Source organism: Tetrao urogallus, assembly GCF_951394365.1.
Source record: "Tetrao urogallus genome assembly, chromosome: 24".
In the NCBI taxonomy this organism is placed as follows: Eukaryota; Metazoa; Chordata; class Aves; order Galliformes; family Phasianidae; genus Tetrao; species Tetrao urogallus.
The window spans coordinates 1667619-1694542 of record NC_136837.1 but is presented as its reverse complement, the minus strand read 5'-3'; the positions used below and the strand labels follow the sequence as shown (position 1 = coordinate 1694542).

General features: G+C 42.1%; 2 protein-coding genes across 2 annotated transcripts; both read right to left on the bottom strand.

Annotated features, from left to right (window-relative positions):
- Window positions 1-786: 786 nt before the first annotated feature.
- Window positions 787-23410, bottom strand: TRIM33 (tripartite motif containing 33; the record flags this gene model as incomplete). Its single annotated transcript, XM_079546403.1, has 20 exons — window positions 787-999; window positions 1082-1132; window positions 2726-2878; window positions 3480-3554; window positions 4443-4566; window positions 5034-5380; window positions 6367-6526; window positions 6785-6848; window positions 7134-7266; window positions 8597-8797; window positions 9617-9781; window positions 10021-10265; window positions 10848-10965; window positions 11475-11621; window positions 12239-12353; window positions 14588-14704; window positions 16072-16204; window positions 18287-18434; window positions 18540-18658; window positions 22963-23410. The coding sequence occupies 20 exons, from the start codon at window positions 23408-23410 to the stop codon at window positions 787-789; spliced, it is 3276 nt and encodes a 1091-aa protein (XP_079402529.1).
- A 320-nt stretch (window positions 23411-23730) lies between these two features.
- Window positions 23731-26791, bottom strand: BCAS2 (BCAS2 pre-mRNA processing factor; the record flags this gene model as incomplete). Its single annotated transcript, XM_079546334.1, has 7 exons — window positions 23731-23921; window positions 24439-24519; window positions 25112-25162; window positions 26121-26282; window positions 26352-26422; window positions 26490-26582; window positions 26699-26791. 7 exons carry the CDS (start codon window positions 26789-26791, stop codon window positions 23795-23797), a joined length of 678 nt encoding a protein of 225 aa, XP_079402460.1. The 3' UTR covers window positions 23731-23794.
- Window positions 26792-26924: the final 133 nt, after the last annotated feature.

Here is a 26924-nt window from a genome sequence, read left to right as displayed (position 1 = left end):
CTGAAGACAACATTCTGCCTCATTAGGGGGACCAAGAACAGATGATACAACTCAGGGGTTTGTGCCATGAGGACAGATTTGTAACAAACACACCCAGCCCTACCGAAAAGCAATCGCTGCAACCAGCTTAGTCTCAACCTGTCAAGAACTCACACTCCTACAGTTGCCAATTCAGAACAGTTTAATGATGGTTTGTTTTGTTTTGTTTTTTCTTTTGCTGTACACAAAATGTAGTAAAGAAAGTCAAATTTAGGTAACTGGATCAACACGGAAGATCAGTTGTTCACAACAGCATTTAAATGAGATGATGAAAGCAATGACCCAACACGCATTTCAGTTCACACAAAGAGGGGATCTGGGGAAAATTGCTTACAGTTTTACATGATAGTCCAGCATGAAAGTAACACAAAGCAACTGTATTGGTCCAGTCCTGCACAACATTTTACTAAGCCTTCTCATCTGTACATGGAACATCTCTTTTCAAATCTGCTTCTCTTCAACATTCATCCACCTCTATCTGAGACCAGGATGAGTTTGTGTCCCCTCCATCAGGAAGAGAAAGGAAATAGAAAATAGCCAAGGGAAAAAAAAAAAAAATCCATCAAAAATTTACAATACAGTTTTTCCCCTTCTGATGAGAATACCTTTCTGTACAAGTGTTTTTTGTACTCTAATACTGTTTAAAAAGCTATCAGCTTCTTCAAGACGGCCACCATAGGCATGGTAATATTCCAGGAACACTTAAATAACAGTTTTTACAATAAATTTAAGGTCCATATAATTAGATTACTTTATATGCACTGGTCTCTCATCTGATTTTAGGCGTTTCCTACGTGGCTGTATAAAATCTTCATCGGAGTCCTCAGTTATTTCACCATCATCCTCTTCCTGCTCAAATTCAGGCAAAGGCTGGAAGGTCCTGTCTGGGTAGATCTCTGTAAGTTTATCTTCAAAGTATAATGCAACTGCCTTCCCTGCCTGTGCTACTTCTGAATCAGCCTGTAAACAAAAGAAGACAGGAATATTCACCTGTTGGAAATGCACATCCCTTCACCAAGTGTGCATGGTCTAAAACGCTTACCTTCAAATTAATCTCTTGTGTTTCTGCATAAACTTGAACAACTTTCATCATCTAAAAAGGATACCAGAGTCAAAAAAAATGAAATTATAATCCTTCCTAAAGTTATGAGATTGCATAGGCTTGGATGACTACAGTCAGCCATAACAGGAAAACAGTTTGTTGTGGATTACACCTCTTTAGTTCTCAAACTTAGTGGAAGCAAGTTTAAAACAGTCTTAAGAGGGCAACATGGGGTAAATAAACCTTTGGCAAAACACAGTTTTTTACAAGTAAATGGCTCCGAGTCATTTTACAAATTGCACACTACTCATGACTGCTTTCTTCATTACAAACTCATGCACTATCATGGAAAAGTCTCAGTTCAATCATGACAGTTAAGTGTTCCATGAGACTGCTTTCTTGGGAGCATACTCCACTTTATTTTTCTTTAAGAGAATATGGCTTAGAGGCACTAGACCTGGTGCTGCTCAATATTAGAGTTAATGTGACTCATCTTTTGCCATTAGTTGGAATTTTAAACAGAGAGACAAGTCTGAAAGACCTTTTTTTTAAAAAAAACATCCATCAGTCCTTGCTCCTTGGTTTTACTCTTGCCCCTAAGAGCTGTAGCATGTTTTCCTCTACAGTAGATGCTCCATTAATTCCCTTGAATGAGAAGTTCACATAATTGCAACTTCTTCCACCTAATAGAGACACAAGGGAGTCGGGCTGTCAAAGTCCCAAATGATTGTAATTACAGCGTGCAGCATCACAATCTAAGAAGTACTTCAACTTGATTTTCACTAGTGCACTCATGAAGCAGTCAAGATTTTAAATATGTATCTGTGTACTTCAATTTAGCTCTTCACACAGCCAGAAATGTTGCCCAAATACTGCAAAACTTGCATTTTACAGAAGAAATATCAACCACTTGATGGATTTCTAGGATCACAAAGAAGCCATTCTTGGCAATGCTTTCTTTCTAGGGCTTTTTGTGGTCTATCTCAGAAATGCCTGGCTTTTTTTTTAGCAACTGCTCTGTTGCAGTACACCACCACAGATGGTTTTGATACTCAGAATCTTTTTTCCATTGTTCCAACTAATGACAGCACCCTTATGGTGCATCTCTCCAATTCACATCCCACTCGTAAGGTGCAAATATTTCACTATCAGATGGCTTCACTGCAAAGTCAGTCACATTTCCACAATAAACTCCACACCAAAGTCACCTCCTGAGCACTAGTTTTTATGATAGCCCATCTACCCATGAGTTAAAGCACTAAGGATAGACACTAGGAATAATGAACAATTTGCTGTTCTGGATTCAGCCTGCATCTGACACAAAAACCAGTACAGTATCTGTCAAAGAAGCACTTTTTCTCAGCAGTTTACTCAATAGATACAATTCTACTGTTAAGACCTGAGTTTAAGAACAACACTCTGTACAGTTTGAGTCATTTTAAGGACTTTAGATCTCCTCATCTAGCTGAAAACAAGAGCTAGTTCTGTAATTGCATAATTTTTCATTATTTAATGAATCAGCACCTGCTCCATAATAAGAACTTTACAACTGGAAGCACAGCTTCTACTTGGAGAAGCTTCAGAACCATACTGAAATAAATTAGAAAAAATAAATAAACGAAAACAGATTGGAAGTTAACGTACTTCATTAAACCTTTCACAGTTCTTGAAGATCAACCTGACATCAGCCACAAAGTCCTCGGGAGTTTGGTAATGCTGAGAATGCTTCTTTTGCAGTTTCTTTTTCACTGTAGATAAATCCATTGGCTTCTTTATTATTTTGTAGTAGTTTGGTATCTGTGAAGAACAAACAATGATTTGTCACTACAAGGGCAACGCAGCTCTCAGAAGCACTGAATGTCTTTGCTTCTCAAAGTATCAGCCAGATGATACTGTCATACATAGTATGCACGTGCACTGAAGTGGGAACAAGTTCCTTTCCTCAAACTTTCTAACAACTTCTTCCCAAACTTCTCTACCTGTCACAGAACAGCAATACTTTGCAATACATTTGTTAGCCTTACAACTGAAAATGGAAAAGTCAAAATAGTTTCTCTCATCCCTTCATTTAAGACTGTTTAATAAAAAAATTTTTTAAAGTTCTTCTAAAGTTTCTTGTAACACTTTGAATTTAATGAGTATCCCGACAAGCCCTCCTTCAAGTCAACAAGAGTAACTTTAAATATCAGGGCTTAGGACTGAGGCTAAAGCATTTGCACAGACAAGCTACAGAATCAGCTTCTGTATCCTTCAGAATCATGAAATTCTGAATGATTTAGACTGATCAAGGCAACCTGCTTCAAGTAGAAGCAGTTAGTTCCATCCCAAACTCACCTCTAGCCTTACAGAGATGCTATGATAAGAATAAATCATAAGCTATTTCAAAAAAGGAACTCACCGATGCTGGGACTGGCTCCTGAAATTCAATGCTCAGCTCATGACAATACAGGTAAAGCAGGAGACGTTCACATTTCTTACAAAGAAATAAACAGCTTCATGTTAACATCTTTAATTTATCCTTGGTCCAGAAGTTTGTATTTCCTAATTTTAAATGGGTTTGTACTTTGTACTGGAAAATTGAAATACGATCTCTACAGATTTATAAAATGTGAAGGTCCTTAGGAGGGCATTGGAGGGGGGGGCAGGAGTAGAACACCATCTTACTGCTCACATAGCAGGGATATACTCCCCTTTTGCTTTCTTCTTCCAGCCAGATATCTAAGGCTAAATCAAACATGTGGAGGCACACTAATAGAAAGTCAAATAAAAAAAACCCAATCAACTACAATTGTATTTGCCCAAAGGTAACTGCAGACTCAGTTCAGACTTTTCTTCTTTCCCTGCTCAAATGTTTTTCTTTCCTTTCCTCGTAATTCCTTTGCAGGAATTTGATTTGATAATACCATAACACTTTGTGCACAGGCTGACTGATAAAGCTAAAAATAATTATGCCAAGGTCATTATACCTTTCACAACAGAGCAACAGTTTGTAGCATCTCTCACAGCATAAACGTAACATGCCAGGCTCACGTAACTATTTGTAGGGAAGCTGTATCACTTTTAAAGCCTACTTAAAACACAAAGAGATTCATGTACATTACAGGATGCATTTAGATGGAAGTTTTAGCTACTGGATTACTGTAGTTTCAGTGTAATGGACAACTTCCAAAAAGTCACTAAGACCAGGACATGTGCTCACAAGCAAGATAATCTTATTAATCATTTGTTGCTTTGTTAAACCTGTTACTGTAATTAATTTGCTGCAGTCAAAGCAGAAATATAGTGAGAAATAGCGAGGGACAGGTAACATCAGAAAGCACTTTTTTTCCAAGGAACTGATTCCTACAAATCTGAGACATACCCTTTGGTCCACAGGACTCAGGCCTTGTGCTGTTTTCCCTTTCTTGCTGTGTTGCAAGTTGTCACAATCATATTCTACTTCTGGTTTGCTTAGATCTCTGCAGAATGTACATATCCAGTCTCCACTGAACAGAAAAAAAAAAGCTCATCAGTGCTGACCACAAAAGAGTTTTTCATTGGCTCTTACAAGTCACACTGTACAATATTAAAGACTTGGATATGTAAAGATAGGGGATAACCCATAACGTTCAAGGTAAATACCCATCAGGGACATTTTTCCTGCCCTCATGTTCCTCTCCCAATTATGCTCAGATACTTCAAAACCACTTCCTCATCAAGACTTAAAATTGAACTTTCCATAACAGATTCACACTTTGAGAGATCATACTTTCATCAAATAAACATTCATCAGTTATGTGAAAACCATCCAGGCATGCCTTTAAAACGCCAAATTTTTTACTACAAAAAGTCATGCAGAGCTGGCAGATCTTGAGGAGTACCAAAACCTTTTGGTACCATCTTGAAATCTGTCACGTGACTGAGACCACAGAGATGCTGTCAGGAACCAATTCACTGTTTCTGGTTCTGGTACCTCGGAAAGCTGAGGAGTGTTGGAACATGACAAGTCAGGTGAAACACTTTGGGGCACTTTTCACAACATAACAGATCTCCTCCGTTTTGGCATACAGCACACCAGTCTTCATTCGGATCATCATCCTTATTACTGCCTTCTCCTCCAGTTCTAGCTGATCGGTGCATTAGGCTCCGCATGGGGGATTTTCCATTGAGAAGGCCATGCCCAGACTGTTTGCAGCTTTCACTCAAGTCTCCTGGCTCAGTTTTTACGTGATTTTCCAGACTTCCTAAGGCTTCCAATTCACTTTCCAGATGCAAGTTAGTGGACAGTGGTGGTGTCAAGCTGCTCTCAGGACTGCTAAGCTGAAATGAAAGTAGCACATGAAAACCTAAGAGTCGTTTAACAAGGGCATCTTTCCCCTTACATTGCAATGTATCACCCACCATTTAAAAGTACTACACACCATCTGCCCAAGTAAGCAGCACATCATTCTGTGGACACGAGACCTGAAACCTACTTTTTCTTAAGTCCAACCTTCCAAGAACAGACTCATTTCTACTAACATGCTAAATGATAAACTTTTATTTATGCTCTGATTGACAGCAAGATGTCTCGGTACGAATACACACATATGAAATCCTCATGATCTCCTACTAACAATGGGTTACTCACAGCTTTTACTAATTAGGGATTAAAAGCAGCAAACGCTCTACACTTGCTGGGCATATTTTGTTTTGATAACCAATAAATCTTACATGCAGACTAAGCTACATCCGTCGGAGCTTAGTATTGACAGATAAAGTCCTAAACGCAGGCCAAATCAAAATAAAGTTGTAACTCTTCTACTGAACTACTTCCAATAAGCAACCACCTAACACAACACACAAAACTTTTGAAGGACTGGGTATGGTCTGCAGCCACATCACTACGTCAAGTCCTGTCCCAATCAGCAAGGGAAGTATCTGCCATCATTTCATGTTTACCTAAGACAGCAAGTCACTGCACGACTCCCAGTGCCATCCTATTGGTATTTATGTCACAAATCTCTAATAATTAAGAGCTTTAGCAGTGCTACAAAAACAATTCAACATTAGAGCTGGCCCACACTTAATGTTCAAAGATACATTTGTGAAGTATATTTATATATATATATATATATAATATACATTTTTTTATATTTATATATATACATATATAAAAGACATATTTTGTGAGCAAAATATCTCACAGTCTTCAGAGGCTGTTAAAGGGATAATGAAGATTAAAAGTAACACTGCTTTATGATTTCAGGATTCTTAACCATGCTGCTAGGAATACTATAAAATACTGCTTCACAAACTAACTTTACCATGCAAGCACTCCTTCTGCCATCCTCTGTTTTCTCCTGCTTTACTGTTCCTGAGAAACTGCATATCTCTTCCTCTGTCCCCGGCTCTTGCTTGACTTTTACCTGGTCAGACTTGAAGTTAACACTAGTTTTCTCAGCAGTTCTGCCTGAGGAGCCACAGCTAGAAAGATATGGGCACATAAATAAGAGGAAAATGCATTAGAACAAAGAAATTGAAGTGTGCCTGAATGATTTCAAGGCAAAGCGTGTCACAATATTTACAAGATACGAGCCAGCAGAGAATTGCTTTAAATAAAGATCTCCTTCCTGTAAGCATTCCCCAGTTACTGGGTCACGGTTACAATAAAGCCCTATTGACCTTTTGCAATTCACTTTTTGACTCCTCTGTCTGATGGCAGCATTACTGCCACATACTCACCTTCCTCTGCTTCCTGTGCTGGAGGTACTAGGTGGCCTCACAGGAGTGTGGGAGTTGGATAAACCTGAAAAGAAACAGTATAGAAATCGACTTGGTACAAACATACTGAACAACACCCACCAAAAATGGGCTGCAGTAACATAAGACAGAAACATAGCACAGACAGATCAGTCTGTATGCATATCTGGAATGCTGCATTCATATGATGGCAGCTTGTTACCATATAAATATTTCTCAAGGAAAGTTAAGTTCCCAGAAGAACTTTTTTCTGAGAAAAAAACAATTTTTAATCTTACAAAATATCACTTTCTTCATGGCAGGAATTGATAGAAATACCCATTGCCTTTACCTGATGACCCTGGAGATAGAGCTGAAGGTCCTGGGGAAGGATTCATGGTACTTGTGGGTTGTGGGGGTAGATGGCTGCCTGTGATATATCTGCTTAAAAGGTTATCCAAATTACTTGAACCAGCATCCTCAAGCTGAAAGGCAAAAACAAGAATTTGAATCAGAGGCCTAATTAAGTTTCTGCATCTTTACACTGTGATCAGCATCTTCACTGGAATTGATCACCATCTCTTCAAGGAGTTTGGGCATCAGCCAACACTTTCCATACAGAAATCACTCTGTCCAAACAGAATCCCCTACTTAAAAACTTCCTGTAAGATTTTTCAGAAGCCCCTGATTATCTGAGTTCTTCCACTATGGTCAGGATGTGCAATTAACATTAGGCCATTCCAGACTGTCTTGATTCCCAGATGTCCAGTGTGTTAATCATACAAGTGCTGTTAGACTAATTAATTAGCTTATTACTAATGCTGCAAGAGTGATTCCACAATTAAGATATTAAGAGAAATCATGAACTTGTTTTTCCTTAATATGATGTGAATTCTCCTCCTGCCATTCATTCTTTTTTAACACGCATTTTAGACACAACTACGAACAAGGGAAAAGACACCCTGTTACTTTAACTACAAACAAATGACCTACCAAACAACAGCATAATTTTGAACAATGTCTCTGAAACATATTTTATTCAAAGTGATTTTTTATGTCTAAAAGCAACTCTGAAAAATTAAGCTTGAAAGAACTGGATAGGTTTCTTTCATAAAGCAAAATCTGTAACAGCAATTATATATGAATATAAATATAAAAAGATATTAAAAAAGCCCAGCATCTTTATAGTATTCTGTGTTTTCAATGCACCTAGAAGCTGTGTGTTTATGTTTTAGAAATCACTATCAATTATTTTAACTTGATATATAAAACTTCTGATGGGGTACAGCTGGTCATAATCAGTTAAACTGCTTTTTGTTCTGCCTGAACAGAGCTTCAGCACCACTAATCAATCACATGCAGAGATGCGAGCCTTTCCTTTTGTTACTCTGATGTTAGTAGCAAACATTACCTGCAGCCTCATCAGAAAAACAAACACAAGGCCCTCAAACCCAACTCTTTCAGATTAAATTACAAAATTATTAGTATTACAGCAGATGCTTTGAAATTAAGATGTGTTTTTAAGCAGATTGCTTCCTGCACAGTGACAGACCATCCAGGCAGCAGTGGTCACGCTGCATTTCCAGGCAGACACCAAAACCAAAGCTCCAGATAAATCTCTGTTTAAGTTATTGTAGCACCCAGCATTGCCACAGGCCAAGTATACCAGCCCCATATGGTCAAAAACAGCTGTACATCCAAAGCCAGGGCTAAAGACTTCAATTATGCTTCAACTTTAAATAATTAAACCATTCCACAAACACTGATAACCAAATAAGATGAAGAAAGCATAATGGCTCGGTCTTCTCCACTGACCTGGATGGGTGGGATGTCTGGCAGGGAAGGTAAATTCTCTGGATTTGTTACGGAAGGAATGAGTTCGATTGCTGTAACAGACGGACTGGTTGGGCCACGGTTTGCACTTGCCATTGTTGCTGTAGTAGGACTAGTTGGATTAATAGTGTTGTTGTGCACAGAAACAACTGGAAAAGGCCCCGCATGCCCAGGGTTAGAATGCTGTAGGAAAAGATAAGAGACAACGACTGCATTAGAGACAAATCCTATGGCCAGCCTGCATGTAAAATCACAACACGTGCACTGTATGGCAGTCCTCAACACAAATTTAGTAATGGAGGGGGATGGACATAAAATCAAATTCCTATCAGTTACCTGACAGCACTGAATGCAAAGCAACTGCTATGTATGTTCACTTGGAAAAACAAGTGACCAGATCTTAAATATACAGTACAGATTTGTCCTGAATTTCTGACAAATTATTCTGATGTTATTTCCTTGAAGCAATGACTTCCTCCAGAGGACTCTAGAGTTCATGTATCTATGTACAAACACTAATTGTTCCAAGTCATTTTGGTTTCCCAGTCACATTAGTGTTGATGATAGAAATTATTTTTAACACCATATGTTGCTCAGCACTGTGCTTCAAGTTTGAATTTAAAAACAATTCAGAATGTGGTTTCTTTAAAAGCCTCTAAATCACATCATTTTCAATTTCACTATTCCTGACTATTCCTTAATAAATCCCAAAACTGAATGTCACTAGAGAGTGAAAAACTGCCATGTTTTGTTTCACAGAACTAAAATGCAGTACATTTTAGTAACACAAAGAAGCAAATTCTTTTCAATTTTAATGTTTTAAATTTTCTTACATTCAGTAGCAAAAATGTCACAGTACAGTATGCAATATGACAAAGCATATAAATATGTGTAGCTGTGAGTTATTAAGTTACAGATAAACACATTTAAAGCTGGAGGTATCATCTACTGTAATGAAAGTTTGGCACGATGGCACAAATGAAGCGTGTACACAGGATATACTTGTCTTTGAAGGTGAGGTTGCATCATGGAGTATTGTGGTCCATTGTGGCGTGGTATTCCTGGTATACGAGCAGCATTCTGAGCCATTCTCATCTGATGTGCTTGGAAAGCCCCACAGTTCATGTTACCTCTCTGCATGGTCTGCATGCTGATCAACCTGGGAGGCTGCAAGGGTTTTTGTTTTTTAAAATTTTTGCTTTTAACATGGAAACAAGAAGCCGATTTCTTTCCACAGAAGTAGGTTTACGAGTTACATAACACCAAGAAAGGCCAACAGTTGTCATACTTAAAGCATGTCAAACTTCAAAAGATTTTCATGTTTATAAACCGTTTTGTTTTGAAAGGGCATTTTTAAGTCTCAGTGTTATGGTGAAACGTGAAATAACAGCATACAAGACACTTGCCTGCTGCTGTAAGACTTGAGGGTTGGTTTGTCTGGGAACTGACCCAGATGGCTGTCCCATCCTCATCTGCTGCAATTGCTGATGCTTTTGTGCATACACCTGTTGCTGCATGTGCTGAAGTCGAAGCTGTGCTAGATTGATTTGTCCTGGAGCTTTGTTGATGTGGTTTGTCCCTGGAGGAGCTTGTCCAACCACTACATTAGGAGTGTAACTAGGAGCTGGCTTATTTTCAATAACAAGGTTACCTGAAGAATAAAACAAAAGGAGAACTAGTGAACAGTTTCACTTCCGTTATCATCCAAAGGCCAATAAGTGAAAAATGATTCAGATGCGTCTAACTGATGTCTCACAGGGGCAGTAGCAAAGCAACTTAAGTTTGAAATTTTCTCATTAGGCCTTCAGAAACCACACATGAGAAAAGCAAAAAGAAAACTGAAGAACAAGAAATTACAGAACTAAAAAGGAGGAAAGACTAAAAGAATGTAACTGCAAAGCTTCCAAGACAAGAAAACAGACATAACTGTTCTTCATGTTCAACATAAACACGCAAGACAAGAAATTTAAAAAGTCATAACAGGGGGAAAAAAAAATAACACAGTGAGAATGAAATTTCTGTAAGTAAGGAAGCAAACACTGGGAAAAGATGCTGGAGACAGTGGATAGCATCCCATCACTGCATGACTTTAACAGCAAGTTACGCTAGCATGACACAAAGCACTGCCAAAGCTGAGTTCTGTCTCGATACGGATCATATTGTCTCTAGGTATCTCCAATCCTCTCACTCAGTTGTTCAAGTATCACAGAGTAAACACTCCAAGTTTTCTCACCTAAATTGACAACGTTCTTTGCCCAAAACGTGGGGTCACAATGAAAGCGAATTGCTCCGTTGGCAGCTGGGACAGGATCACAACGTGCCTTCAAAATATGTCGTAACTGGAATGTTATCTAATGGAAAGCAAGAACAAGAATGTTCACGACAACATAATAATGAGAATGTTAAGAAGCATGCATTTGCCCACTGAGTTTAAACTGCTGGATCACTACGAAGGGCTATAATTAGCATGTCTGGTTAATAGCATGGGAAGCATTCTGTTCACTGGCAAAATCAACCACTGTACAACAAATGTTTTACTGAACCCAAAGTGTTATGGCAGTACTGCTACTTAATTTCTACATGACCCAAGTGAAACACTGAGTTGCCTTTACAGAGCTCTACCCCACTCCTACAACAAAACTGTTATGTCCTTAATTTACAAATGAAATTTGTTCTACAAGTTGGAAAACGTAGCCCATTGTGATACTAGTGGCTGTTTTGTTTTGTTCCTTAAAAGGAGTGCAGGTAAGTCAGTTTTTCCTCCTTAGATATAATCTAGAGAAGCTACAAAATATTTAGGAAGTTCTTTTAAGTAAACTTTCTCTGTACTGCACAGACAAGTGGGAAGATGTTTCCTTACCAGCCGTTTACTGTACAGCAAAGCAGTACTGCTGCCACTTGCAATAGCCCAATTAGTAAAGTTCATCACATGCTTCACTTGTCGAGAAAGACCAGTGATGTCATTTTGCTGTTGTATTAACTTCATCTGTCTTTCCTTCGTTACATTCTGTGAAGAAATAAAAACCTTTATTACAATGGAGACTTCAGATTTAACAGGCAAATATAAACTGCTATCAGAGTTCTCGTAACAAAAAACTGTAGCAAGATAAGAAGCTTATACTAATGCCTATATAAACTAAAACCACAAGGAACAATTCTTTATTACTGCAGACTATCAGTCTTTCCACATGTTTCAAAGTGCAGGGAAAATGGCTCAGATAAGAGCTTCGTTCCTGTTTTATCACAGCGAAATCTCAACTACTGAAACCAGACCAGTTCCCTCTTTCTCATACTGCCTCTCACATCAGCATGACAGGGATGTGAGGAGTGATCCAGATAAGTTGCCAACAAAACAGCCAGCTCTGTACTGAGTGGAACCCCAGCAGCAGGAAGTGACAGCCACGGGTGGCCAGGCACTCTGCAACCAGCTTCCTATCCCAACCAGAAACTGCCTCTAAATACCTCCTGAATATGGCAGATAAACTCTGCAGCCCCACTTCTGCAATGCTGAGCCTTCCATGACCTGCAGTCACACCAAACAAACTGTTTTCAAACACAGAATGTGAGTTCTGGATGGGAGATTGGAAACAGTGAACCAACACTTATTTTCCCCCTTAACTGTACCTCAAGGTGCTGTAGGAGAGATTTGCCCTTTTTATTGATTTCATTGATGAGGGTGAATATAGCCACTTTGATTTCCTGTTCTACTCGTTTGTTAGTTTCATTTACTTCTTTTATCCTAAAAAAAAAAGAAGAGAAATGTAATGTCAGGCAGACACTTTCTATTTTGCCTCTAAATTCAACTTCCCACCCTTGCAAGGTAAAGGAGCAATTTCAACGTGGAAAAAGTTCTAATACGTGCAAAACTGACAGCATGCTTAATTTCAATCAGAAATAGCTGTTAATCAACTGGAAGAAGCCATTTAAAAATTCAGTTTGGGGAAAAAAATTAAACAATAAGACCTATATGTCATCTCAAATGGCCAGTGTGTGTTTGACTTGAAATAACTGAACAGTCTTTGCCATTTATCTACTTCATATATTTATACACATGCAAACTCCATGTGTGCATCAACACAAATACATATGTCCATATTATGCTTCTCTCACTATGAAAAATTTGTGCATGATGCCTTAAAATTGTTGTGCTACTGTATACTAACCAGAAAGGATGTCATTCCTGAACTTGAAATGGACCCTTCCACCCCAAGAAAGTTTGTAAACAAAACTGTCATTACATACCTGTAAACAATAACTAAGAATTCCTTTCACTAATTATTTGCCTGAAGTCGGTCTACATTCATCTCCTGCACTTTACTACTATGGCCTTTTAGTCTGTACACCTCACAACTCTTCATCATGTCCATTACTGTACTTCTTCCTCAGTTTAAATAAAAGTCAAGCAAATTATGCTGAGTTCTGTATACAGAATTTAACCCTGACAACAACACAGTGCTGCACTGGGATTCTTTCCTTTGCCTGTAGAAGGCACAGCCCCCTGCCATGAGCCAGTCTGAGTGTAAAGATTTCAAGTGTCCCTTTTGAAAGGGCTTTTTCACTGCTACATCAGGAATCACAACTTGTAATGCCATTCATCCTGATATGACCACAAAAAAACCAATGCTTTTCTCTCTGGTGATGGTCATTGCTGGTGTCTAATACCCTTCAGCTCCTTGGACAAGCATACCTTTTTATGATAGCACAACCTATTTCCTATTCAAAATCAAAACTAAATTAGAAAAAAAATAAATCACTAACCCTTCATTGAGACAGCAGACAAAACATCCTTGCTTTGGCATGTAGCAATAATTCCAGAAGTTATTCCATCTATGCTGTTTTACCCTTCTAGACCACATACAATGCCATTTTGAAGCCCCTTGCTATCATTACCAATATTATTGTAATGCCTTTCCCCTGTAGCTTTTACTGATGGACCTCGTGCCCCACACTTTGACAACGTAACTGAACAACATGTGAAAGTAAACCTCACTTGCATGATCCACTGGGCTCAGCAGTTAATCACAGCCTTTACAGAACCCAAACACACTCTGCAGAAATTCACTGCGTTTTCAGTGAAACCAGAAACTTTGCCACAGGCAAAAAACAATAACAATTCCCATGCACTGTTACTGGCCTTGAATCCTTATCACAGAATTGTGTAACATCTCTTGAGCTTTCAGTTTATTTCTTTCCCACATATCTGGGTTTCTGTATCTCCTTCAAGCATGCACCAAATCCACAACTTGTCCACCTTCTTAGCCATTCTGGGTCTCCTGAAAGAGCTCCCAAGAGCAATTAAGTGCATGAAAAGCTTGGAGCAATCACATGCCCTCACTGTCTCCACATTCACACAAGGACTCTGATAGCATGTATTTGCTCCTTTGTCAGTAAGGTGGTTCCCACGTCTGATGATCACAAATATTAATGCAAAAAAGATAACCTTGGTCTTAAGCTATCCCTAGAATTTATAGGCTGAACTACCAAAAGAAAAGCTTGTCTTCCTTTCAGATAAAATACACTAAGTTTTGCTTGGATAATAACAATAAAAAGGTCAACTTCCTATTCACCTCCAACTCAAGCTTTGCTTCACAGTTCAGGAACAGCAACAAAACTCCCATATACAACAAATACATATTAAGGACTTGATTAGAGCCAAAACTTGTGTCACCTAGAGCTGAACTTAACAGAAACCGTGAGAGGGGTTTCACTTGATCTCCCCCCCCCCCAAAAAAAACCTGTAGTCAATGTAAATCTCCAGTTCTAATCAAAGCTGCCATCATAAAAGATAACACCTTTGAAATTTCATATAACAACTTCTTATAGAAGCACACCAGTTTAGAAAAGAAAACTTTCCAAATGTTTTAAAGTTCAATACAACTAAAGATACAGGATCAACTAACATGACAGTATCCTTCCAACCCCTTTGTTCATTAAGGAGGCAATCATAACAATTAATCATTTTGTGGTATTTACCTGTTTTGAACTTGTGTAGCTGCAAAATTGACATAGTTCTTCTTTTCAAGAAGTTTGGCCAACAGGTTCTCAATTGCACCCTTCTGGTTCTGGAAAGCTTCTTCTAGAAACTGATACCTTTTCAACATACAAAAGAAGATCTCAGTTAACAAGGACCAATAAGGATCCCCAGTTTGGATGTAAAGCTACAGTAACCATCAAAATTTTGATAAAATATGACAGGTATGATAAAAATACAGAAATAAATGGGTTTTTATATACATATATATACACATACACACACATACATACACAGTTTAATTTACAAATAAAATTCTCTGTCGATGTCCAGAGGGACTGTATCTGTACGAGTGCCTCAGTTTCAACTACACAGGGAGACAATGCACTGCATCATTTCACAAGACAGCAGCCTATGGAAAACCCAGCTAAGTGACACCATTCAGAGTCTAACAAATGATTTTGTGAACACTAGATGAGGAAAATGCAGTAATAGTTATATTCTTTCATTAAACAATAGCCAACCATTTATGAACTGTTAATCTGTTAGCATCGAGCACAAACAGGAATGAAAAGAAAATAAAGACTTTCTTGAGAAGAGTGCTTTTCAGAATATTTATGCTCAAGCCTATGAAAGAACGCAGCAGGAATACAAGGTTAATATTCTAGGAGTGGTAGTTTAAAAAGTGAAAGTTCTCCAGGCTGCTCTAGCAATCTATGACACTAATTACTGCTCTGGAAAAAGAAACAAACAATCTAAATTCATGCTGTTAAGCACCTTCATAGAGAAGCGTTACTGGCAGACCAACTTGCTGATGAACGAGTATTTTTATCCCCAGATTCTCTATTATAACACTGCAAAGTGCTTTTTCAAACCTATGAGCAACTACATGACCAAGCTGCATTGAACATCTCCTAAAGAGGGTCAAACTTTTTTCTAGCAGCTGAGAGAAAAGTGAGCTCTGAGACAACACCCATCATGAAAATGATGCGATTTTGAATCAACTAAGGCCATATTTTTCTGTTTTTCCCCCCCACATTCAGTGATGATGTGAAATCGATACCTTGCCTTTAGAAAATTCACCCTGAACAGAGACCACCTTGTAACAAAATCCATGCTTTCAAAAACTGCCTCATCTGTTTGTCCTCAAACCATTTTTGCTTCCAGGTGTTCAGGGCTGCAGCACTTCCTATTTAAGTGTTTTCTGTGTGTCATGCAAATAGTGACAGCACTGATAACCACCAGGCTGGGTAACAGCTTCACCACACCAAACCACCCAGAGGACATTGTTCTGAGCCCAGTCAATCACACAGCTCAGTTAATTGATCACCTGAAGTTTTCAGCACTACACGCATGCTCTCCTTTGTGAGGAATTATGTCTGATGGAGAGATAACACAGCAGTTCAGACTCAACTGTTTGAAATCAATAGTACTTCTTCCCCTGAGACAGAGCACCACAGGAGGTAAGACATGGTAATATTTGTACCTGTGTTCTTTGTGTTCCAGTAACTGACAGTCTCTGCATGTCAGCCTGTCACATGTTTCACAGAAAAGTTTTAACTGCTCTTGTTTGTGGACAGGACAGAAAACAGGACGTTGACCAGATGCTCCCACGGCCTCTGTTTTTAAAAATAAACCATTTTTGCATTTTAAAATAGATTTAAGACAATCTGAAGTGCAAAACTACCAACTTCCACACTAAGTAAGTATGAACCAAGAATTCAAAGACAACTACAGATCTGTTCTCACCCTGAAGTAATTATGGATACATTCTTATTGAAATAATTGCAGTGCCAGTGTTCTGCAGCTGTCCCCACTTTTCTTGTATTCAAAATGAAAGAGGAATTTCTCTCCCCATCAAAACTACTCCAAAGACACTGCTACCTGCAAAGACTGTTGGTATACACGCTTGGATTTCATACCCATGTCAACAGATGAAATTCCACGCAGAGTCACCTCTGACACTTTACAGGATAGACTGAACTTCTCAAACTTTTATACTGTCAGATACCCATAGATCTTCTAAATTATCACTTCAAAATCTTTACAAAGCTCATTAAGTCATAAGCAACTGAAGTGGCAAATGCAGAGCAAACATTATTATGGGTCATAAAATTACATAAGTCCTAACTGAAGCAGGGGACTTTTCCAATTAAACACATCAATACTGTTGAAAACATTTCTGAAGTTATTAAGAAAGCGCTGCACGGTGCTGTAAAGCTTTTTTGAGCTTGGCACAGAGAAAAGGAGCTTCTGGAAGGCACAGCAGGTAAGGTTTAAAACAAGTAAACGCATTGTAGTCCCAAAAATGTTTGAAGATTGTTACAACATGCAAGTTATGGTAAAGAAAGAGAGCTCATGAATCAAAAGCTGACGCTAACTGAATGCTCAGGGTCTCTGAGGATATTGCATAGCCTAGAAAGCAAGAAAGGAAAAATCTCTGAGCAAATAATGAATGGCCAATCCTCACGACCAATAGAGTTACTAAGGAAAACTGTGTGCCAAATGCAGGCTACATTCCTGCCATATGGACTTGCTATCAGATTCCATCTTCATAAAGAACCTTACTGGAACAGTCACTTTGGGGCACACCCACACTCAGGTTACTGAAGTGTACAGGGGTTAGATTATCAGCCAGATGGCCACAATACAGCAGTCCTAAGGAAAAACATTAGTAATTCTTTGCAGAGTTCTCTCATTTGACTCAACATTAATTGGTTATTGCTTACTAGGATTAAGACATTTAAATTTAAATAACCTTAAAAGTTTACTTGATACAACAAGCAAAACAAGATTGTTGTCCACAGGACATAAGCTCAACAGTAACAATTTTTAACTACTACTAAGATTTTGCCAAAAACAATGGCAGAAAGCAGTGCAGTATTACGACTCTGCAGTGGCACAACAGAACAATCATGAAGATCTTAACTAATTTTAGATGGAGAAACAGCAAATTTGAACCTATCCCCTCAACACAGGGAGAGTTATATTTACCTGCTCTGGGAATATTTTCCCCATTACTTCCATAGAATGCAAATGACACCATCAAATGACAGCTGAGGAATTAACTTTCCCTAATGAAGTTGCATGCTTCAACTGTACATTCCCTATGCACATTAATTTTTGCTAACCAGGAGATAAAACCTAAGAATGAACTCAAATTCCAATTGACTCAGCAACATCAATGCAACTGCAATATTATACTGAGTATGACTGTAAGCTTATCTGTATATACTTTTCTACTGGGTGAACTATAACTGCTCATTATAACCAAGTACAACAAAATATGATCTCATTTCCTTGGCCAGTGGATATAACTACCATGCTGTCAGTGCTTCCCAGATTCCAACCCCTCCACTTAGTTATTCCGTTAATTAAAAGGATCACTAAGAACTGATCTAAACTCTTTCCAAAGATGACAGTCTTATTCTGCTTCTTCTGTGCTTAGGACACTTACTACACAGAACATCAAACAGTACAAAGTATTAGTAAATAAGCCATTTCAGTTTAAAATTTAATTTTTCCTCTATTTTTAAAGCTACCAATTTTGCAATGATAGCATTTCATAGATTTTCCCCAAGTCTTTGGAGAAAGCTGAAGAGCTGGTTGGTACCCAAATAATCTTCCCCCTCTATATTCACATGGGCCAAAGAGAAAATACGACTCCTACAGGCAGGACTAAACGATATCCAAACACTCACCTGAAGATACATCCTCTTTTTTTCTGATCATATGATCTTTAGTAAATTTTACTCGCTGATGAGCTTCTATGCAAGTCTTGCACAACCATTCCCCACATTCTACACAAAATCCCACAGCACTAGCGTTGTCTTCACAGCTTGTGCACACCTGCAAAGGGAAGAAAGGTCAGCTGTCATCACTTTCCTGGGAATCGTTAACATACACAGGAAAACAAACAGCACAGGAATTCTGGCAAGCAGAAAAGCACCGTACCTGTTCTGATTTCTCATCAGAGCTGCTCGGTGTTTCCGATGTGTCTTTCACAAAGTAGTTATCCACCAGATCTATCTGCCTGCATTCTTGGCGGCATATCGGACATCTGATTACCCCAACTGAAAAACACAAGATGTTTCTTAGTTATAGGGAAAACAAACACAAAACTCTCAGACCGCTCATTTCAGCAGTCACCAACACACCCACTGCACTCTTTCAGCCAAGCTAAAGAATAGAAAGCCCTTCAAGTGATGCTCGAGAGAATGTCTGAGTACCAAAGCATGATGATATTCTCCCACCTACAACAGAGGCAATGTTCTAACACAGCCCATTTCCATCGGGTTGGGGAGGCAGATGTAACATCACGACTTACCTGAAGGTTTCAGGATGTTTTTTTTCAAGGAATGTTCTACACAGAAAGCAGAACTCATACCAAGTACCAAAAACGCTTCCAAGTTTCTACTAACAAGTCCTCTCAGGCCAACTGCACCTGCCTGTCAGCAGCACACCACTCACTTAAAGACATACTCACAGAAGTACACACACACAGTTTTAACAAGAGGTAACATGTACATTAATTCCTTCCCCAGCGTTCTCCAAAAAGCCCACTTTGTTTTCTTCTGTACTTGCTAACTTACAGTTCTAAACCCTCAGCTCAACCGCAGAGAAGTCACTGCACGAACCAAACTGACTCTCAAGGATGTTCTAGGAGCAACCTGCACAGATTTAAGCACCTGTTCACCACTCCAAAGGCACTTAATGCTTTCGTCCCAGAAATGCCATCCAGTCTTAAGTTCCTACGTATTTTTGTTGTGAATATATTTTTCAAGAAGGTGCTTTCAAACGATCTGAGAGTTTTTGTACATCTGTATACCAGAAAGACTTTGAAAAGTAAATGCAATTGGACGACACTGAGCTCTCTGTGGATACTCAAAAAGAACACCAGATCTATTTCAAGGAGATAAATCACACTGGTGATTAGCTGCCCTTGCCTCCTTCAAGCACGGTGAGCCACTCCTGCCTGCCATGCCACCAGGACAGAGGGAGTTTCCCCAGGTCTGCAACAGGAGGAGAAACAAAGCAGCCCAAGGTAAAACAGACATGAAAGTAAGTCAGGAAGGGTACGGCTGGAGTGAACTGAGGAGAAAAAGCAAAATCAGAACAACGTCTGCAACTTCATCCTGCAGCAAATCGCAATGCAACTGAACAACAAACAGAATATTACAGCCCTCAGCTAACAGGGAAGCTGCCCTTTCCAGCCAGGCCTGCACTGAGCACAGGGCCCAGCGTGACACCTGTGGCCTCAGCAGCTGCCATCCTCCTTGAGGACGCTGATTGCAAAGAAACTGCTTACATTTTTTCTGTTGATGTTTACAACCTCAATTAGAACCAGCTCCAAACTCCACCAAATCATCCAGGAGCAATCCACCTTCCTCACCCCTCACTGCTGTTGGAGAGAACCCCATTTCAGACACCTGTTCTTAAAGACAGGTTGGTTTGGGCTGACACACGTCAGACTGGTTTCCAAAACAGAAGCACGAAGTTAATCGTGAGTAAGTTCAAAATCCTTTTAGATGTTTGCATTGCCATAACGATGCTTCACAGCTCAGGAAATACTGGCAAGCACTTGTGCAATCCAGCAACTCAAACTTCCCTTCCATGCTCACCCTTGGCACGTAGCAGCCTGCAGAGCAATGAACGCCTGCCATGTTCAGGGCATGAAAGCATCCATGGCAGTGACTGCACGTGCAAAGCACTCACATCCATTGGGAATTTAAGTGCTCCAACACGTGTTTCTGAAGATGCAATAGTTATAAACTTTCCTTAGTGAAAACAGTTACTGTCAAGCTCACTTTAAGTGATACGTCACGTTTGTGTGGCTGTAATATCATTTTTATCTCCCCTCCCTTCCAAAGCTGATTAAAAATAGTTACTGCATAATTTAAGATGTAATTTAATACAGTGTTTCTAAATACACAAACCCTGGGAATGGGATTTGAATTCAGCATCTCAAAATAATAAATTACTATGAATTGAAGCACTCAGCATTAAATGTATTTTTCCTTGAATTACACATCCATATACACTGACTAATTTTCTGTTTCTTTGGCATTTCTGAAAGCAACTTGCAGCTCTTTTTCAAGCTTCCAGCCTAATGAAGGCTGGCTAGGTTGGGACATTCACAAGGGATTGGGAGAACCACACGTTCTCTCTACTGACATAATGTTAAGAGAGTATAAACAACAACCTCAGCAAAGCAGTGACACCTCATAGTAACCACTCTGCAGCAGCTCTGGGTGGGTGAGAAAGCTGCCCTACAGCCCCTTTAACATTCTGAAGTCTCTAACTTAAAAATAAACGTTTTTTAATACTGTGATTAAAAAAAAAAATCACAACAGTGCATTTTCTTGTAGGCTTCTATTCAACCTAAAAGAAAGGGTACAGTTGGACAGATGAAACATCAGGCATTGAGAAATCACCCATCCACCAAATAAAGTGCACAAACCAATGTCCTAAAAGTAATTAGAAAGAGTACGAGATATTAGTTTACGTGCTAAATACCTAACATACATATTTTAAATATATAAAGCCACAACTCTGGATGACTGCTTTTATGTTTGGTCACTGTTTCTAAACTTTTAGGAACTGAAACCTTCTGTCTTCATTAGCAGCATCTCAAGGGAATGACAACAGGGCAGAGTAGATGTTGATGCAGACCACCAGCAGCTCCTGCTTCCAAGCATTCCTACTGTTCAACCCACCAGAACAGCAGCACAGTGCTGTCAGAGAACTGCTCTGTGTGTATCTGACCCACGCTCAAGCAGCTTTCAGTTATTAGCCAATAAATACACATATTTATGATTTTAAGTACTGACAACACTTAAGGATAAAAACCTGAAACTGATTAAGAAAACAACCAGGAAACTATCAAAATAACCAGTAATTTTCCATAGTGTTTGTGATTCTCTTATGTAGTCACAGGCACACAGAAAAATAGCAGGAAAACATGGATGCATGTAGAATAGTGCAGCACAGAGACGGCCTTCAGTTGCACATAACCCACTTCAAGAACAGCTACGTATATTATTTTCCAATAATTCCTTCATGAAGAAACATCTGCTCACAGTTAAGGATAATACAAATGTGGAAGTGGGATTCGTGACTATCCATCTATGCCAAGAGGGGGTGAACCTATGAGGCTAAGCAAGAGGGTGCCCTCTCTACATTGAGAATGCCTCTTTTCACCTGATTTGCTGGTAAACATTTCGTGTGCTGTTCAACTGATTGCATTCATAACGTGCAGAGAGGGCTGTCCACAAAACTGCACCTCTGCAGTTCTAGACAGTCAATGTTTTGCTCTTTAGTGACCTGTTGCACTAACACGCTTGGTCGTGCAGACCAACAGACTGATTACAGATGGAACACACAGCTCCATCAGCGGGGATCCTACACACGCACCTCACTCGTGACATCTGTGAGGTCCTGATCAGGGGATGAATTCTTATCTCACCAAAGCACACCATCAAGCACTCTGACAATGTGGGTGACAAGAATTGAGATTCCAGGTTATCAGTAACTCAGAAGAGAAACTCTGTGGTTTCACTACACCTGTACCCCAGCAGATATATTCAGACAATGTTGCTAATTACTGCTACAACGAGCTTAACTTCACAATATCTTTCAGCACACACCATGTAAAACACAGAGCTTGGAATTTAGCAAGGGAGATCCCAAGATCAACCGAGTGCTTCAGTTAGTGCGTTTATAAACTGTGTTGGGAGCCTCGTGCTTGAGGAAGTGATGGACCTTCTTGGATCTACATCCCAGCTGAACTGCTTGCAGTCAGCACAGCCAGCAGAACCACCACAGCTGAGTTATTCCTTGCGGAACCATCTGACAACACATTGCTACGCAACCCAGAGTCCTTCCCAAAATTAGACGAGTGGCCAAACAGAGTCCTGCCGGCCACGGGACCGGGCTCAGACCTGAGGAACCACCCAAGGCTGCGGTTCAATCTCCTTCCATAGCACAGAAGGTAACCAGGTGCCACCCGCCTGAGCGCCGCGCTCCCAACGATGCACCCCAGGCCGCACCCTGGGGCACCCGGTAGCACCGCCGAGAAGGCATTATTTGTAGAACCGAGCAGCTCAGCACCTCTCAGAGCCGCGCCTCTAACGCAGCATCCCTGAAAGCCAAAACAAAAAGCACGGCGCGATTCGCAGCGCCGTTCCCCGAACGAGCAGATCGACTTCGAAGTTCCAGCTCTCACGTGGAAGCGCGACGCGAGAGCGCAGCCGAGAGCCGGGAGATTCCGGAGGATCGCGGCACCGCAACGCCGGCGGTCACGCGCGCAGCCCCCGCCGGCCGGGCTTCGGAAGGCGGCACACAACAGCCCCGGGATCGCGCCCGCCGCCCCGCTCACCTTGCTGCACGTCGCCGTTGGCGCCGCCGGGCACGGGCACGCTGAGCTGCCGCTCGGGCTCGGGCAAACAGCGGCGGCAGAAGGAGTGCAGGCAGGGCAGCAGTTTAGGCTCAGCCTCGCGCCGGCTCTGCAGGCTCTGCGCGCACACGGCGCAGGTGTCCAGCAGCGAGAAAGGCCCCGGCACCGCCGGCGTCAGCGGGGGAACCGGGCTGGGGCCCGGCCCCGGAACCACCCCGGGCCCCGCCTCGGCCTCGGCCTCCCCGACACCGCGCTCCGCCGCCGCCGCCGCCGCGCCCGGGCTCTCCCGTTCCTCGGGAGGCGCCGCGGAGGGTGCGGGCGGCGCCGCGCCCGAGGGGGACGCGGCCGCGGGCTCCAAAGCGCCGCCGCCGCCCGGCCCGGCCTCGGCAGCCCCCTCCCCGCCGCCGCCGCCTCCTTTGTTTTCCGCCATGTTTCCTCCTTTGAACCCGACTCCCCGCTCCGCGCACGCACAGCGTCACAACGCGCCGTGCGCGCTCCCCAGCGGGAGGGCGGGTCCGGGGCTCGCGCAGGCGTGGCCGCCCGGTGCGAAGCGGTGCGCGGACAGACGAGACGCGATGTCACGTGACGCGCCGCCGGCTAGAGCGCCGCGCACGCCTCTACGAGCTCTCCGGCGTGAATCGCGATTGGCCGCCGCCGACGGCGCCCCCACGCGCGCGGAGGTCGCAGCCAGGTCCCGGCACGGCGCTGAACTGTCGTTAATACGCATCAACCACGTGGTGAGAGGACCAGCCTTTATTGGGCAAAGCAAAGCTTATTACAGCACAGTAGGAAATGCAAAAACACGGAGCAGCTGTCAGAAGTCCTGCTGGATGTTCTCCTTGTTCGCTTCCCCGTGCTGTTGTTTGATTTGGGAAATCTCATTTTCTAGCTGCACAATTGTTCGTTCAATCTCGTAGTTCTTACTGACAAGAGACACCCACCTGGAAGGGAACAATTTTAAGAAAGCTGTCAGGTGTTACCAGGGCTTACAACAATCCTCTGATTCAAAATCAAAAGAGTGGGACAGCAAGTTGTGGCAAAGCACAAGGACACAAACAACCAGCACCTGTCTCAGTATGTGACACAGCTGACACCAGGAGTAATCTGAACAACCACAGTTAGAAAAAGATCTTTTCAGCAGTTAAACTTCAACATATAATCCAGGAAATGAAATGTTGTAAGGAAAAAGGGGCTAAAAAACACCAATCTCCAATATTTAGATAAAGAGATTAAGAAACAATCCACACGAGAAGTTCAAGCTGCTGTCACTCACTGGGTCACCCATTCACAGTGACCATTACACAGAGCTGAACTATGCACCCTCTAAAACACTGCAAATCAACAGCAGCCATATGATGATCTGCTATGGTAGTACAGAAAAACTGATGATGTTCTCCATAAGGGAATTCTATAAAAGAGACACTCCTGGAAGGTGTACCAAAAATTCCAGCTACTCACGTGGATTCCATTTCTCGTAGCTTAGCTCCAGCTGTGAGCTGCATGTTCTTTCGTTGCCAGTTCAGATCCTGAATGCTCTTCCTGAGGAAAAAAAATAAAACAAACAGAGACCTATGATTTTTTTTTCTTCTTTGTCTCATTTATTCAAGAATGTTTAAATCTGCTGCTTGAAATTCTCTGTCCTGGAAGTACCCACCAGGAAGCACTGGTGCAGCAGCATCCAACCACCACAAAGTAGTAATACAACATTCAGAATCCCAACAGAAGATTAAAAACATCATTTCAACAAAACACCTCCATCCCTCAGTAATTTAGTAAACTTGCTAAAGCATTCACTTGAAAACAAAACCTAATATCAGGCAAGCTGAGCCAACTGCATGCTAAATAAAATGGTATCAGCAGTGAAAAGGAAACATGACTGCATTTGAGGGAGGTCTCTACCACGATTCATTCTGCTCAAAGCAGAGGTTCAGACAAAAACAACAAAGAAAAACAACCACAGACTTTGAGTGGAATAGACATCGTAAATGCAACAGGGAAGGAGGGAGTGGAAGGTGAATCCTCTTTCCTTGGATCACTACAGCAGCATAAACACCGCTCTTTCAGAGCTGAGGGGGTGGGGAGTTTCTATATTCCTTCCAACTTCAGTATGAGGCTATGAAAAACCACTCACCGCAACTTCTGAAGCTCCTTCTGGGCTTGTTCTATCATATGAACCAGATGTCTAATAGCAGAATGGAAGCAAAGCACGAGAAAAACATACAGTTACTAGGTTAGACCCATTTAACCAACCTCCCATGTAACTATTCCAGAAGAGTTCAGCATGCAACCATCCACTAAGGGCAAGCAGCAAGCTTGTTCTCAGCACAGTCTGTGCCCTGCACTCCTGAAAGTTATAAGGTTATGGCAACTTGATAGCATTACAACATATGCAGCTTTAAGACAGACACCTTTAATAATCACTACATTCAACCCTTGCTGACACACAGTGTTATAAAGCCACATCTGATAGTTGGTGGTGATTTTTTATTTTCAAGACTGTTACTGTAAGCTCACACTACTTCCACTAGAACAGTATTGAAATATCTCATCACCTTACTGCCAATCTTCTGCTTTACACACTAAGCTCACCTGTAACCAGCATTTTTTCCCCACTCTGTAACAGTGCCTGCGCACAAACAGTTCTCTATCTGACAAAGTATGTAAGCCAGCAGATCACAGAATGAATCACAGAATGGCCAGGGTTGGAAGGGACCTTAAGGATCATGAAGCTCCAACCCCCCTGCCACATGCAGGGTCACCAACCTCCCCATTTAATACCAGACCAGGCTGCCCAGGGCTCCATGCAACCTGGCCTTGAACACCTCCAGGAATGGGGCATCCACAGCCTCTCTGGGCAGCTGTTCCAGCACCTCCAGATCCTCCACCCAGAGCCCTTCTCTTAAGTTGAAAGCCCCTAGGCCTTCTCACAAAGGTATGGTTTGCATTCTTTTCACTTTTCTTTAAAGTTAAGCTGACTCTCCCTATCTGCAACAGCCCCGCTGCTTCTTGCAGCTACACTCTCACATGTTTTTTAGCCATTTCAACAGTGAGTTCTGGTGAAGAGGATCAGCAGGACAGCGTTTCTACCTTCAACCACCACACCCCCATTTCACGGGCTGTCATTCCAGCCTCAGCCTTACTCATTGTACACCTTCCAAGCATTGCAGCCGTGCTGGGACATCAGCTCCAGGTTCTCGATGCGCACAGCCTGGTGCTCCAGTTGCGCCATGGAGTTGTTAACGCATTCCTGCCACGCCGTGATGTCGTTCTTCTGCCCGGAGGAGGGAGCCGGCAGTTCGTATCTGAAACGCAGCGCCGTTCGGATCCCGCCCGGAGCTCCGCGCCGCATTCCTCCCCAGCCTACCCCTCACCTCTTCATGCTGAGCAGCTCCAGGGGCTGCCGGGCCGCCAGGCGCTCGAACTCGTTCCGCATGATCTCGGTCTGCGGGGAGAGGGCGGTGAGGGGCGGGCGGGGGGACGGCGCGACGGGACGGGGCGAGGCGGCTCACCTCGAAGGCGCTGCAGTCGTGTGCCGGCAGGTAGCTGAGGTAGTTCTTCGTGGGCCGGTAGCGCCGCGTCTCCTCCTCCACAAGAGCCGCAGCCTAACGCACAGGGGCGTCAGGCGGGAACGGGCCGCGCAGCGCCGCGCAGCGCCGCGCAGCGCCGCGCAGCACCGCACCGCACCGCCTCGGCCCGGCCCGGCCCGGCCCGCACTCACCGCCTCGCGCACGCCCGGCGCCTCGTAGCCCTGATCGAAGTAGGGCAGCGCGTCCACCACCACGTCTCCCGCCACCAACCCCGGTCCCGCCATGATGCGCGCGACTACCGCGCATGCGCCCACCCTCAGACCGAGCGGCGCTTCGCATTGCGCCTGCGCGCACCGCCCGGATCCGCCCCCGCCCCGCCCAGAGAGGAGATGACACAGGTGGTTGGTTGCGGCACTG